General features: G+C 36.6%; 2 protein-coding genes across 2 annotated transcripts; one reads left to right on the plus strand and one right to left on the minus strand.

Annotated features, from left to right (window-relative positions):
• The first annotated feature begins 3,957 nt into the window (after positions 1-3,957).
• LOC126589579 (chaperonin-like RbcX protein 2, chloroplastic) lies at positions 3,958-5,900 on the plus strand. Its single transcript, XM_050254910.1, has 5 exons — positions 3,958-4,620; positions 4,920-5,011; positions 5,113-5,170; positions 5,442-5,507; positions 5,612-5,900. Exons 1-5 carry the CDS (start codon positions 4,279-4,281, stop codon positions 5,729-5,731), a joined length of 678 nt encoding a protein of 225 aa, XP_050110867.1. The 5' UTR covers positions 3,958-4,278; the 3' UTR covers positions 5,732-5,900.
• Positions 5,901-6,112: 212 nt separating this feature from the next.
• Positions 6,113-14,645, minus strand: LOC126589578 (uncharacterized protein C26H5.04-like). Its single transcript, XM_050254909.1, has 9 exons — positions 14,110-14,645; positions 10,464-11,183; positions 10,040-10,135; positions 9,879-9,962; positions 9,480-9,714; positions 9,223-9,383; positions 7,645-7,923; positions 7,400-7,561; positions 6,113-6,744 (listed from the first exon to the last, which is right to left on the minus strand). The coding sequence occupies exons 1-8, from the start codon at positions 14,638-14,640 to the stop codon at positions 7,505-7,507; spliced, it is 2,163 nt and encodes a 720-aa protein (XP_050110866.1). The 5' UTR covers positions 14,641-14,645; the 3' UTR covers positions 6,113-6,744; positions 7,400-7,504.
• Between the last annotated feature and the right edge of the window lie 726 nt (positions 14,646-15,371).

A 15,371-nucleotide genomic window follows, 5' to 3' on the forward strand; every position in this document is an offset into this window, starting at 1 on the left:
AAAAAGTCAATCATGGTACTATTCACGTTACCCTTTATTTTGTCTTTATCATTAAAACTCAAAGTTTTCAAACCCTTTTCATTAGTTTTCCTTTAAATTTATTCACATTTTACATATTATCACACTTTATGGTTTCGTCACCTTCCAGGTGTTGGCCAGCACAGCTCGATTCGGAGTCCTAGTGGACATTCCGAGTCGGGATGTGTCATCTCCTCATGGGTCACTCAAGAAATCAATCCCCACGCCGAGAACAAATCAATTCATTATGTCGGAGCTAACACCTCTTTTCAAGAGCTCGGTCATCATTCATTTACTAGAGCCAACACAACTTTTTGAAGGCCTAATCATTCCTTCACTACTCCTAAGCTGAAGCTAGCCCTAACTTTTCGAAAGTCCAGCTTAAAAAAGCAAACTTGAAACTAATAAATTGGGCATAGAACGTGTTGGAATAATAACTTGTTATGATACAAGGGCCACCACCAATGTCAATAAAATTGTTTTCAACTTAACCATATTAAGTTTTATAATAACAAATCTCGGTGTTTAGACTGTGAATAGAAGTCAACGCCAAAGGTGATTGTAAATGAGACTATTTTATACCTTGTGCTTGACCATTGGCCTGGCAAACGGGTCGTGTTAGTCGTGTTCGTGTCCTTTTCGTGTAACACCTGTTATCTTAACGGGTCGTGTCGTGTCGTGTCACACCTGTTATCTTAACGGGTCCTTAACAGGTCGGGTCACTTTACCCGTTGGGTAAAGTGACCCGACCCGTTATGATCCATTAAGAAAAATATTTTTTTTTTCTTAAATTTGCACATACCACAAATTGTCACATAAATATTACTTCAAAAACATTAAAACACATTTGTCGTTTAAGTACTACATCTACACTCGAAAATAAGAGCCTCATAAAAAATACGTCCATACACTACTAATCTATTACAAATATTAAATGTGCAAGGATATGCAAAATGAAAGCGTTTTTTTTTTTCAAGGTTGTGAAGCCTTTCTCAAAAGTTTAAACATTGACAATGGAACTCAAAGCTTAATGAAAGTGACCCACTAGAGTGTTTATTCGTACTTTCATTAAGTATAACATAAGATTTTGTGGTATCCACTAATGTAAATATTTTAAATTGAAGATCGAATTCATTCATTGTATTCATATAGGGTCAAGGAGTGTAGTTGTAAAAAATCATCAAATTCGGAGTTAAAATAACCGTTCAATTGTGATTTTTCGTTTATAACCGTCGAAAAGTTTTGTCCCGTTACTTAATCTTTAAATGTTTGTTTTTTGAAATTTTTGGCATATGCGATCTCGAAGCATATACAAACAAGTACGATGGTTAGATCGTTGAATCTAGTTTCGTAGAATGCGTATCTCATCAAAACAATAGATTCACTAACACTTAAGAGTTTATTCTTACTTTCATTAAGTATAACATAAGATTTTGTGGTATCCACTAGTGTAAATATTTTAAATTGAAGATCAAATTCATTCATTGTATTCATATAGGGTCAAGGAGTGTAGCTGTAAAAAATCATCAAAATCGGAGTTAAAATAACCGTTAAATCATGATTTTTCGTTTATAACCGTCGAAAAGTTTTGTCTCGTTACTTTATATCTGAATGTTTTTTTTTGCAATTTTTGGCATATGCAATCTCGAAGTATATACAAACATGTTTAACGGTTGGATCGTTGAAACTAGTTTCGTAGAATGCGTATCCCATCAAAACAATAGATTCACTAACACTTAAAGATTTTATTCATACTTTCATCAAGTATAACATAAGATTTTGTGGTATCCACTAGTGTAAATATTTTAAATTGAAGATCGAATTTATTCATTGTATTTATATAGGGTCAATGAGTGTAGCTGTAAAAATTATCAAAATCAGAGTTAAAATAACTGTTAAATTGTGATTTTTCGTTTATAACCGTCGAAAAGTTTTGTCCCATTACTTGATCTCTGAATGTTTTTTTTTGCAATTTTTGGCATATGCAATCTCGAAGCATATACCAACAAGTTTGATGGTTGGATCGTTGAAACTAGTTTCGCAAAATGCGTATCTCATCAAAACAATATATTCACTAACACTTAAAAGTTTATTAATATTTTTATTAAGTATAACATAAGATTTTGTGGTATCCACTAGTGTAAATATTTTAAATTGAAGATCAAATTCATTCATTGTATTCATATAGGGTCAAGGAGTGTAGATGTAAAAAATCATCAAAATCGGAGTTAAAATAACCGTTAAATCGTGATTTTTCGTTTATAACCGTCGAAAAGTTTTGTCCTGTTACTTGATCTTTGAATGTTTGTTTTTTGCAATTTTTGGTGTATGAGATCTCGAAGCGTATACAAACAAGTTCGACGGTTGGATCGTTGAATCTAGTTTCGCAAAATTCGTATCTCATCAAAACAATAAATTTACTAACACTTAAGAGTTTATTCATATTTTCATTAAGTATAACATAAGATTTTGTGGTATCCACTAGTGTAAGTATTTTAAATTGAAGATCGAATTCATTCATTGTATTCATATAGGGTCAAGGAGTGTAGTTGTAAAAAATTATCAAAATTAGAGTTAAAATAACCGTTAAATCATGATTTTTCGTTTATCACCGTCGAAAAGTTTTGTTTCGTTACTTGATCTTTGAATGTTTGTTTTTTTCAATTTTTGGCGTATGCGATCTCGAAGTATATACAAACATGTTTGACTGTTGGATCGTTGAAACTAGTTTCGTAGAATGCGTATCCCATCAAAACAATAGATTCACTAACACTTAAGAGTTTATTTATACTTTCATCAAGTATATTTTGTGGTATCCACTAGTGTAAATATTTTAAATTGAAGATCGAATTGATTCATTGTATTCATATAGGGTCAAGGAGTGTAGCTGTAAAAAATTATCAAAATCGGAGTTAAAATAACCGTTAAATCGTGATTTTTCGTTTATAACCGTCGAAAAGTTTTGTCTCGTTACTTGATCTGTGAATGTTTGTTTTTTGTAATTTTTTACTGATGCGATCTCGAAGCATATACAAACAAGTTTGACGGTTGGATTGTTGAAATTAGTTTTGTATAATTCGTATCCCATGAAGTTCAATGGTGTGTGTTTGTGTATATATATATATATTTATTTATTAAGTAGATTTAAATCTATTTATTTTGTATGTATAATTATTATAGTTTTTAGGGGTATAAAATTTAATTTAAAATTTAATATATATATATATAATTATTATAGTATATATATACTATAATAGTTAATATTTTGGGGGTATAATTATTATAGTATATATATATACTATAATAGTTAATATTTTGGGGTATAATTATTATAGTATATATAATTATTATAATTATTATAGTTAATTTAATATATATATATATATATATATATAATTATAGTTTTTAGGGGTATAAAATTGTTAAATTAATATATATATAATTATTATAGTATTTTTTTAGGGTTATAAAATTATTAAATTAATATTCTGCTTATCGTGTATCGTGTTACCCACGTGTATACCCGAACTAACCCGTTATCTTAACAGGTGCTTATCAGGTTACCCGATAACAATCCGTTTCGTTATCGTGTCGACCCGAACACCTGTTAATTTCGTGTCATGTCGTGTCAGATTATCGGATCGTGTCAGGAATTGCCAGGCCTACTTGACCACACTAATTTACCATGTTAATAAACAAACTCATATTTGTCAAAGCTCAATTCTAAACCACACACGTTCAAGCAAAAGAATCTAACCTCCCTATGCTTCCGCCCCTAATGTGGAATATACAGATACTTTGTCAGAATCCCAGCCAACAAGATCCTTCCACGTGGCAAGAAGCCAGCCAATATGGAGAAAGCACCCGTCCACCAGGTATGTTAGATATTAGAAAATAAATTGAATATTAAGAAAAGGTGAGAAAAATAAGGAAGAACGTATTGTGTTGGAACGTTTTGTGTTGGAGTAATTTGGACCTCAAAATTTTGTCTGGTTGATGTTCACACACCTTCAAAACCTCCCAGATTCTCACACACCTTTACTTGCACCAGAACACCATCCTCGTTCATCATCAAGTTTTCCCTCTCTTCATAACTCCTGAATCTCTGGCTATATTTCTGATCAAAATCTCCCATTTTCTCGGAAAACCCATCACCAGATTCTTGGCATTTCCCTGAATCCAGCTGCAAAGTTTTTGGGAAGAGTTCTGATCTGGGTGTTCCACAAAAAGGTGGTTTGAGCTTTTGAGAGAGAGTGAGATATGATGGTGGGGGCTGCTCTGTCTGTGGTGGGTTCGTCGGTGGTGGACTCGCACACTAGTCCTTGCCTGTGTTTGGATGCGCTGCCGACTACGGCGATGAATCTCAAGAGCGGGGGAGAAATGGGTTTTCAGAGGAATTCAATGGCCAAGAAGCATGTGGTGAAACCAGGCTCCTTAGAGTTGGTCAGTTCGTTCATTGATTCCGGCCACGACAGGCGATTTTCGATGAAAGCTATTCCTGGTATTGGCAGAAGGAGTATGAGGAAGCGAAAGAACCGGGGTTTTGTAATTGTTAATGAGCTTGCAGGGCAATACGAAGACAGTTTTGAGGATGTTAAAACGGTGAGAAACTTGCCTCCTATTGATAATTTTGATGTTCAAGATCTTTTATATGTTCAACTGATCTCTTACATAACATGATGTAGTTTGTTGGTGTTTTGGTGGTTAATTTTATGATACTTATCTTAGAAATTTGCGTTTGGCTTTGTTTATACAAGAATTACGGCTTCATTTGTGGTCCGTTTCGTAGTTTGAAATTCTATGTAGATTGGTTAGTTTCTAGAGTCCATTTGATGTGGGAAGATGACCGTCGACGGAGCATCTTATTGTAACGTAGCTGACTGTAATTTCTCTGCCTGCAGCAATTACTCAACTACTTTACGTACAAGGCCGTGAGGACTGTTATGAACCAGCTGTATGAGATGAACCCAACACAATATAGGTGGTTGTACGAGTAAGTGATCGATCAGGCCGCTTTCGTAATATGGATTTGACCTCATATTTTAACAACTTTGTTGTTTTATCTAACTCCTGCTTCCATTTTCTTTGGGACAGTTTTGTTGCAACTCACAAGCCTGGAGACGGGAAGCGGTTCCTCCGCACCCTTGGGAAGGTACTCTATAAAATCTTGTGTTCCGTGGTTGCTTAGAACTCAAAAGAGGGACGACATTTGTTTTGTTTCGATTATAATTGTATTAGACGCTGAACAGAGAGTTCCACTGAACCATTCCTTTCGCAACTCGTTTGCGTAGCTGAAATCACTTTCTGGAAACCTCACAATCTAAAGCACAAGACTCACTTTCACACCAATATTTTCTGTCCCTTTGATGTTTTACCTGCAAATTTACACAAATGACGGAAATACAAGGCGTGCTGATTGACAGGAGAGGCAGGAACTTGCTGAGAGAGTAATGGTGACACGGCTTCACCTGTACGGTAAATGGGTCAAGGTAAGCAATTTCAAGCATTTTTCTTGAGCAAGCAAAGCATATATATGGCACGGAAGATGTTGAACAATGTGAGAAGTATTTTTCTTGGACGCACTTTGATGCAGAAATGCGATCATGCCGCAATATATCAAGGAATCTCAGACGAGAACTTGGAGTTGATGCGTGAACGGCTTATTGAGACTGTGATATGGCCCTCCGATGACAACACGGAGAAGATTGGCTGACGGGGGATTGTGGCTTTCGTCGTGCATGGTTGAGCTTGAGCCTTGTTTGTTGTTCCTAGTCTAGTCTAGGTATGTTATTTGGCACCAAGTCCAACTAATAAGTTGGTGAATATCTGTAAATTGTATATAACGTATGAATTTGATCAAATATCCTCCTCACCCTCCCTCACCACCTGGCCTAACTTCAAGAGCTTCAGGCCCTTTGGTTGCGATTGAATCCATGTAAACGAAAACTCCTCGTACGTTTTGCAGTAAATGAAACAAAATTCGTATCACTAACTGAAAACGAGCATTGTCCTTCTAGCTCTTCTCTTACAATGGAAGGGAAACGAATCCCGAAACTAATTTTAAGCTTATTAATGTTTACATCCTCGGCAAGAATTTTAAAATACTTAGATGAATAATTTGGAGAAAATTTTTAAAATCCTCCAATTCAAATCCAAAGAATATGGTTGAAAATGCATACAAAGAAAGAGATAGGATGTCCGCATGGAAAAACAAAATACCGTTTACATCGAAATGCACAAACTTGAAATCTGAACTGATGTAGAAAATGCATCATTTGGTCAGTACTAGTTCCCATAGGGCTTTCTCAATTCGGAAGCAGCCAAGGTAAATCTTCTACAACACAATCAGCCCTGCCTCAATCAGTGGCATCGGAGCATCCTTTGCCCGATACTCCTCAACACAAAAGCTTCCACGAGGCCTTTGACGCAACAACATGCCACGATTATTCTGGTCACTTTATACATTTGGAAATAAAAGATTGCCCATGTATACATGTTTACAAATCTGACATGACACCACGGTATTGTACACGCAATGTGATGTGCGTCAGACAGTACACTAAGTTTACATAACTACAACTACATCCATCATGTCATACAAGGTATTAAAAGCGGTTCAAAAGAAACAAAAATAAGGAAACAAAAATGGAATAGGCAACCTGGTCAGTACCCTCAAAATTATATAGCTTCCGGACCACTGACTGGAAGGATAGTAATGTGTTACACCTGCGACGAAAAAATAATGATGTAAGCATAAACTTGGCTAATTACAAACTTCACGTCGTCAGAAGCTTTTCTCGAGGCCACATTTGGTGGGGTGGGGAAAAGATATATAGAGGGCTGAAAATGGCCATGGCACCAATCAGGAGTGCCAGTGAGAAGAAAAACGAGTCTACTTAGTGCCATGAAAAAAGAAAAAAAGAAACACTAAAAGAGATGATAGTTTGACAGACGGAGGAGGGGTCAAAAGCATAGCAATTTGTAACTTTAAGAGTGGTTTTTGCTAAATATTAAAAGGACCAAATTGTTATAGGCCCCAAACCCCCCAGATGTCTCTATTCCAGATGCCCTCCCCCACTCTTGCTGCACTGTGAGGTCGAGTCGGCGGAGCTGGAGTGCTCCAGCTGATTTTGATATATATGAGTTTCTTTTTGGGCTTAAAGGGCATAATGGGGAGGCCAAAGTTAGGAAGAGAAATTTGGTTGGAATACTACTACTATTCTATTATTTTCCCCGTACAATTAACCTCACTTTCACTTTATATAGGAATAGTTTTGAATTAAAACAACAAAGTCATACTAAAATTTCTCATTTTCAGAGTTATGATAAATTGGTCAAAGCTTACTATTAACAAAAAATGAATTCATTGTTTGAAGCTTACCATGTGGTTGCAAGCAACAACGGACGCTGAATGTACAATGAGGTCAAAACTAGTGCAACTTCATCATTACTCTTGTTCCTTGCCAGTGGTTTGAGGGTAGGAAAATCATGTTGAGCAATCACCAAAGGTTGTAAACTGCCCAACCGCTGTTCTTACTCGAAGCTGTGCCACAATGAAACAGATAAGATTCAACTGATTATTAAATCAGATGGATAAATAACCAATTTGAGATATAAGATAACGACCTTCACATCTAGGCAAGGATCATTGACCATGCTTTTTACTTGAGAAACTACGCCAGCATCGTGTAGTTTTACAAGCCGGCTCAAAGCACCAGGACTTAGTGGAAAAGTAAGATTCACAATGGCCCAGACAGAAGCTGTACGTAATTGGTTTTCATTACTCTGCAAAAACTTGAGAATAAAAGATTGTGTCCCATTATCTGCTTGTGGAATGAGTTGATGCATAACTGCTTCCTTGTGAAATTCATTCCCACTTGCAACATTGCTAAGCACATACATTCCCTATATGAAAACAACTTAAAACCCTATTATAAAGTAAAATAATATAATAGAAACGATGAGATCAACGATAACAACTAGAAAGGAGTCAAAAGCTTCAACGCCTACTACTTTCTTCAGCATATTTAGATCTTCTTACTGTAGAATTTTCAGAGAGACGGGCTGACACGGCCCCTAACTTGGTAATTACTACCTGCCCAATCCGTCAGGTGTGGGGTTTTATATCAAAAGGCCTTGATTTTAGTTAGAGTGGGGTAATCTTATTTAAACCCTTCTTTCTTTTTCCCTCTGGCTGATGTGGGATAACCAACACGCCCCTACACATGGGACATCCACACATTGGCAGCCATGTGGAGCCAAATCAGGACTCACCCAACATGTGGGGCCAAAGGGGACCCACCCATCATCGCGCAAGGCCAAAGAGGACCCACCCATCACCGCGCAAGGCCAAAGAGGACCCACCCAATCACGTGACAGTACGGGCCCACCCCCTGGCTCTGATACCATGTAAAATTTTTAGAGAGACGGGTCGAGGGCCCCACTTCCAACAACACCGATACTGTCCCTAACTTGATAATTATCACCTACCCAATCCGTTAGGTGTGGGGTTTTATCATAAAAGGCCTCGGTTTTAGTTAGAATCGGGTAATCTTATTTAAACTATTCCTTCTTTTTCCCTATGGCCGATGTGGGATAGCCAACAGTTACTTTAATCAGGAGAAGGTAAACACTGGTATTCTAATAGCCCCATTAGGCCATCACAGGATTCACTTCTAAATTGGGTACTTGACTTATAAGCATAAAATCTTTTGCACAATTAGAGTCAATATTAAAGATGGAGATGATTTCACTTTAACTAAGGCCTGCTTTCTGACTCAAGGAAAGCAACTCAATGGCCCACTAATTGCAAGACCCAGAAGAAAACATCTTTTATGAATAAACCTTCAATCAAAACATGGTATTCCAAATTATCCCTAGTTAAACAAACCAATCATAATACCATGGGATAAGTAAGTTCAGTTTTTGCATATTATACTGATACACCAAATACACGTTTGAAGAAATTTCCAGTTATGCAGAATAAACTTGCAATCTAGGGATGAAATATCAGAATTTAGAACTGGCATGATTTCACAATATTATTAGACTGATATACCAAACACATGTTTCAGAAATTTACAGTTACGTACATTATAAACAAACTGGCAATAAGGAATGAAGTATCAGAATTTAGACTGCATGTCACCAAGGTACCTATAATATGGCTACTTAATGTCATCAATCTGTAGAAAGACATCTAACCTGTATCCAAATTTCATCTTTTGAAACATTCTGCAACTGCCTCCCAACGGCATCTAATATCATGCCATTTTCAGCAAAGGCGAGGTCAATGGACTTCACACATCCATCAACAAGATTCCGAATAAGTGCAAGAGCCTGCTCTTGGACAAAAGGTTCGGGGTCTGCAAGGTGCAAATACATTTAATTTTAAGCGAACATATAAAGAAAAATTATTAAAGGAAAAATTCTGAACTGCCACCGACAAATCATCACATTACCACAGATGACACTTGCTAATGAAGAAGCTGTAAACTCCATGAAGATCTCTTGTTTACAGGCATTGTCAGCAAGGAACATCAAGTTCCTTAATGCCCATAAAGCATTTAACCTCACAGTTGAATCCATTGATCTTGATAACTGAACAAGCTGTTTCATGCCTCCACACTGTACAAATAATGACCTACGCATGGTAAAATCAACAACTATGTTGCCAATCGCGCTGAGAGCTGCAACCTGAAACGAAGAGAAGTCATAAGGTAATTTTAGATACGATTTGCATTGATGCAACTGCATAATGCATATCTGTATTTCAATCAAACGTAAATTCTTGGGAATAATATGGGACTAGACTCAGCTGACATAGAAAGGGGTTTATTAGTGATAAGCAAAGCATATACCTGGACAGACGTAGAAGGGTCATCCAATAGCCGAACCAAGGGAGGGACAATCATTTCATTCATAAAATTACCTGCACACAAATTCTGAATGACAATTTCTTAGAAACACCTATGCGTGTAATAAAATTCTAAATATTATTGACCTAGAACACATTGCAAACCTTGATTGACCGAGAGACACATCTTAAACAAATGCAAGCTGCCGTACGTACTTCAGAACTATCATGAGTTAGGGCATCAGATACCAATTTCAACGCCTATATTGAGGAAAAATATCAGAAGTTACAAACTGGCTGGGTTTTCAACAAACAATCAATTCTACAGCTTAGTAAGACATAAGACAAAGAAGAGAAATGAGGTCATGATGATTTGCTCACAGAAACCACTGTTACTGGGGAAAGGGGACTCTTTTTTTACAACTTCTATTTTTGGTTTTTAAGTTTTTATTTTTATTTTTATGAAGGAGATGTGGGCATATGAGAGAAAATATGGGAAAACAAACGATGATGGAAAAAATGAGTATTCTTAGCAAAACTGTAATAGCTAACCCAGGCACAAGTTAATGTATTATATGAAGCAACAGACCTGCAATGACAGAAATCTAGACCTGCAGCTCTCCAACTTTGAGCATAGATCAGCCAGTGCCAGCAATATTCCTTCCAAGCGTTTGGGATGCAACGGACTCTTTTGCAAGTGGTTGTAAAGTTTATCAATAGCATTTGCCTCAAATGCTAGTTTCTGTAGATCCAACTTTTCAGAAATTAAACCAGAAAAAGCTGAGGGAGCTTCATCTCCAACTTGACCAGGATCATCATGAAGTTCAAGCAAGAGATGCACCAACTTGGTTTTGATGCCTATATCTTGCAAATAGCAAGAAGAGGAGTTCCTTATAACAATCAAGCACATAGAGGCCAATAATTTGGTACGGGTATACCTATCCTTTGTCAATTCAATTACAGAACTCAAAGCTCTTCCATTTTCAGATCCCACAAACTCTAAAACAGCTTCAACATTGTTTTTCATAATTGTGGCTAGAGACTCTAAACTATTATCTCTCTGACTTAGAGAACCTTCAAGAAGGCTAATTAGCTTCCTAACAACACCATCATGACACAGTGCCTTCTGTTCAGCAGTATTCTCACAAGAATGTATGATTATACTTGCACCAAGTCCAGTAACATTTTCATTCTCACTATTCAATAACGAAAGAAGAAACTCCATGTTTTTCTCTTGAAGGAAATCACACTTTGGAGCCAGTTTTGACTGATAAATCATTCTTAAGGAACGTGCACCGGCATCGACAACCTACAATAAAAATAAAACCATCGAATGGCATTTTAAATGAGCTAGAAAGAAAAGGTATGCATGGAAGCAGGGCATATTAGAAACAAGGGCCAATTCTGCAAATAGAGTAAAATCAGAGTACTTGGTGACACATTAACTAACTGAAACAGAATAGATGAACAATGTCAATATGGTCCATATACATTTAATTTTCAGTAAGAAGGGAAGAACAAGATTTGCTTCTCTCATATCCACTCCAATGCCCCACCCCACTAGATTAGAGAGAATTATTCATAGGGAAAAGATGTGAGATAGGGGAATACAGAGAAATTCATAAACAGCAGACAATTGGAAAATGGAGTGTCAGTCTAGTGGCTCTATCTTTCATAATTTGTAGAGTTATACACATTATTATTTGTGAACTTTATTGAGCATCAGGCATTCAAAAAACACATACCTGACACCTTGACATGGATAAACTATAATTCTGGATTGTGGATTCCACAATTCTCTCTATTACCAATGTTTTGATCCAACTTCAAATCAAAACTGCCAAATCAGGAGTATTGTTTATATCATCAAGATATACAGGATTTTTCATATGGGAGTCACTTCTATAATCCTAATCATTTACAATTATGGCTTCTTTTTCTGTCTTACATAGAGAAACATAAACCCATACCCATTTTTTTATTTATATCATTAAACTATTTCATTATAAATACCTTTTTGGAGCTTTATGAATTTATAAACAAATGTCTTTTGCTATAGAAAAAAAACGAAAAGAAGGTTTTTTTATTCAGTTCACTATGGTCACTCAAAGCTCTTTAGTTGCTTTTGCTAAGTTTTCTTAATAAAACAAAGGCCCTTGAGATCATCCTTTGGGCATATGCTTACAATGTGGTAGCAAATGGAATATATCCAGTTCTTATAGTAGTGGTTGACATAGCACAGGTTAGTGAAAATCGCCTGTAGTTCTTGTACAACTGAAAAATCCTAGTATCAATTTGGCATTATAATACAGGTTGCTTGAGTTCAAGAAGATAGGTTGCTTGAGTCCCGGGACAGCAGGTAAATACAAGATATTTCAGTAAAATTAATATTAAAAGTTGGGATCAAAAGTTAAGAAAAGAAAGAAGCGGGGTGCTGTTATTGAACAGTAAAGAGAACCCATGAACAAGAGAGAGAGAGAGAATACTGTAGGTTAACAAGTATCTGATACATTGTATCAGAATTCACCAATAAATTATAATGGGTTTTGGATTTAGGAGATATTAATGATTCTGCATGTGTTAAAATATGGGTGAATGGTCTTAAGCACAACAGCTACACGCCCCTTGCCAGAATAAATGTGGATCCGATACACCGTTACTGATGTGGTATATCAAATACATGAATACACACAATCATTTAATCCACTTTTAAAAACCTGAATTCTTTGAGTACATTTTTATGGAGTATAAACAAACATTTACTATTAGGACCAAAACCTTCAAATATAGAAGTGATTAATTATAACACCGTATCGGGACCAGAACTTTCAAACACAAAAAGCATTCACTAAAAGACCTAATTAAGCTAGAACTTTCAAATATGAAAAACATTTAAAAAATTATTTCTATAAACTAAAACACCTGATTTAAAACCCAAGAAAGGACAACTAAGACGTTTACAACTTCAATCACATTTAGGTTCAACAGAATAGTTTAAATATTTGTGCATTAGATTAAATCCGGAATAAAGACCTGTATCTCTTACACTAAAGACTCAATTCAAAAACTGATTTAATCCTAGGCCTATGAGACATAAACTTCAAATCCATACAAACTTGTCAACTTCCACTTTCACACATTTGCTACACATATCTCAAAAATGGCAAATCTGGAAAATGGCAAATTGGCACTTATTAGCAAGTAGACCCGATACTCTTCCCCGGTGGAGCAAAGCTTGCTTTGAAGTTTTGAAAGGTTTCAAAAACAAATTCCAGGTTTCTTGCTTCCCATATTTGGTTAATCTTGCAAATGAAAGCATCATAAGATCCTAAGATAAATTCCTACAAATAGTCCATTGATTCAAACTGGAATCCTGAATAACCTAGCCATTGCACAGACGCATGACCCAGAACCCATAGTCATACCCTAGGTACATTTAACACAGGCAAAGCATGTTGCATTGATATTTGTTGTAGTACAACTTAATTGTGGCACCGACTAAAAATGGTATGTCTTTGATTGTATAGTGAACTTCCATCATAGTGATGACAATTCTCCATAAGCCGAAAATCTTTGATCACTCAATAGCTTATAAACTACTAAACATAGTTTGAAGATAAAATGCAGTTAGTTTAAAGGAAGTGATTTCCGCACACCCATTTTCTCCCCCCGCAACCCATGCTTATTTCTGGCCTCTGGACTGAATCAATTAAAGAAGAATCAAGGGACAGAAAAAAAAACATGAGCGTGCATTAGGAGAAAATGGGTGTGCCGAATCACTCCCCTTAGCTTAACCACAATTCTAGTTTTGGTAAACCAAGTTCCCCATTCTTCATACCTGCGCTTCTTGTAATTTTTATTTTGGCCTAAATTATAAACTTCACAAGCGAAGTCAACCTTTAGCACAAAAGACAGACTTGAGCAAGTAATACAACAAAAAGGCAATGGAGATCACATCTAGTAGTAGCAGAAACGCATCAAGTTCCTATCTTCTTTTTGGTCTGTATCGATCTCCTATCTTTTAAAATGAGTAATTCACATCGCATTTCTTATATTCTGAAGCAACAAAGCAACAATTCATTTTCTTTTCCGCATTTTCTCCGCAACCAAAATCAAATAAACGTTCTCATCCAGCTAAAACTAGCAGAAAACCGAGCAAGAATTCGATTAATTTGACATATTCGATCAAACACTTGTTCCCAAAAGCAAAATTGAACAAACGAAAGCAAATGTACCTTAGCATCAGGATGCGATAGAAGCAAGAGGAGGTTAGGAAACACGCCGGCGTCGAGAATGGCCAAGACGCCGGCATCGAAACCGCAAGCGAAGCTTCCGAGGGCGGCGGCCGACTGAACAAGGAGATTGTTGTCGTGATGAGCCTGGGGCTGGGCTTGGGCTCTAGCGGCGAGGATGGCGGCGACCGGTGGGACCAGGCCGAGCTTGATGAAGGAGAGCTTCTTGGTGCGGTTGCCGATGATGCGGTTCTTGAGCTCTCTGAGAGACTTGAGCTGGACGTCGGAGTCGGGTGAGGTCAGCCGGGTCAGGAGGTCCGAGTGGGCCCCACTTGTTGAAGAGGCGGAGACTGAGGGTGAGGCTGCGGTGGGCATCGTCGTCGTCGTCGTCTCGCTGGAGAAGCCGAATGGCGTGACATGCAATGGCCACCGCGCTCCACGGAAGAGCGAGCTATAGCCTCCTCTGGAGAGGGAGAGAAAAATGGATGACTTCGGGAGAGAACCGGAGAGAGAATTGTCCCTTCGGGTAAACATTTGTGTTTATTTTCAGAATAAAAAGGGAATTTGCTCTTTGATTATTTATTCTGGCTTATTTATACAATTACCCCTCAACTTTAGTTGTTGTTTCAATTTGGTCTTCAAATATTTTTTCTGTCTTGGTCTTCAACTTTTCAAAATAAGTCAAACAAAGAAAATGGTAATGTCAGCTGGGAAAATTGACAGAACTGGTAAGAAGTGTAATAAAAGTTCAACCTATTTTTTTTATTTGAACAGCCCTCAGAGTGACGATGCCAACAAATAACTTCTCGAATTGATATCAAGTATTACAATGTAGCCTATAAAGAGAGGAGAAATAGAGACGACTGGCAGTTTTGTGTTTTAAATGAGAAAGAAGATGTTAGAAGAAGGGTTATGATTTTTCATACTAGATTCCTAGACCTAGATGTGAGTGATCATGTGTTAGTAGATTAGAGACATTTTTGTCATAGTAGATGGGTTCCTAACTTTCTAAGAGGAGCACTTATGTTCCATTTTGTCACTTTTAATGGAACCTACCTTTTGTACTTGTTAATCATATTTTCAAATGTTAAAGGTCCAAAGTGTAAAGAAAAAATCTAAAAGTGGGTGAATATGCAATTAACCTTATTTATTTTCCTTGTAACGATATTACAAATTTTTTTAGTTACACACAATGACAATTGAGAGATTGATTAAAAAAAAATGAAAACAAACAAAAAATAATCTGAAAAATTATAAAGTTGACA

This window comes from Malus sylvestris, chromosome 11 (assembly GCF_916048215.2).
Source record: "Malus sylvestris chromosome 11, drMalSylv7.2, whole genome shotgun sequence".
In the NCBI taxonomy this organism is placed as follows: domain Eukaryota; kingdom Viridiplantae; phylum Streptophyta; class Magnoliopsida; order Rosales; family Rosaceae; genus Malus; species Malus sylvestris.

Bases quoted from the DNA above. Each gene is read 5' to 3' on its own strand.
- LOC126589579 (XM_050254910.1), top strand. From the start codon at position 4,279: ATGATGGTGGGGGCTGCTCTGTCTGTGGTGGGTTCGTCGGTGGTGGAC. The intron at 4,621-4,919 runs GTGAGAAACTTG...CTCTGCCTGCAG, and splicing joins GTTTTGAGGATGTTAAAACG to CAATTACTCAACTACTTTAC. The intron at 5,171-5,441 runs GTACTCTATAAA...GCTGATTGACAG, and splicing joins TCCTCCGCACCCTTGGGAAG to GAGAGGCAGGAACTTGCTGA.
- LOC126589578 (XM_050254909.1), bottom strand. From the start codon at position 14,640: ATGTTTACCCGAAGGGACAATTCTCTCTCCGGTTCTCTCCCGAAGTCA. The intron at 11,184-14,109 runs GTACATTTGCTT...TTTTTATTGTAG, and splicing joins TATCGCATCCTGATGCTAAG to GTTGTCGATGCCGGTGCACG. The intron at 9,963-10,039 runs GTTTGCAATGTG...ATTGTCATTCAG, and splicing joins GTGTCTCTCGGTCAATCAAG to AATTTGTGTGCAGGTAATTT.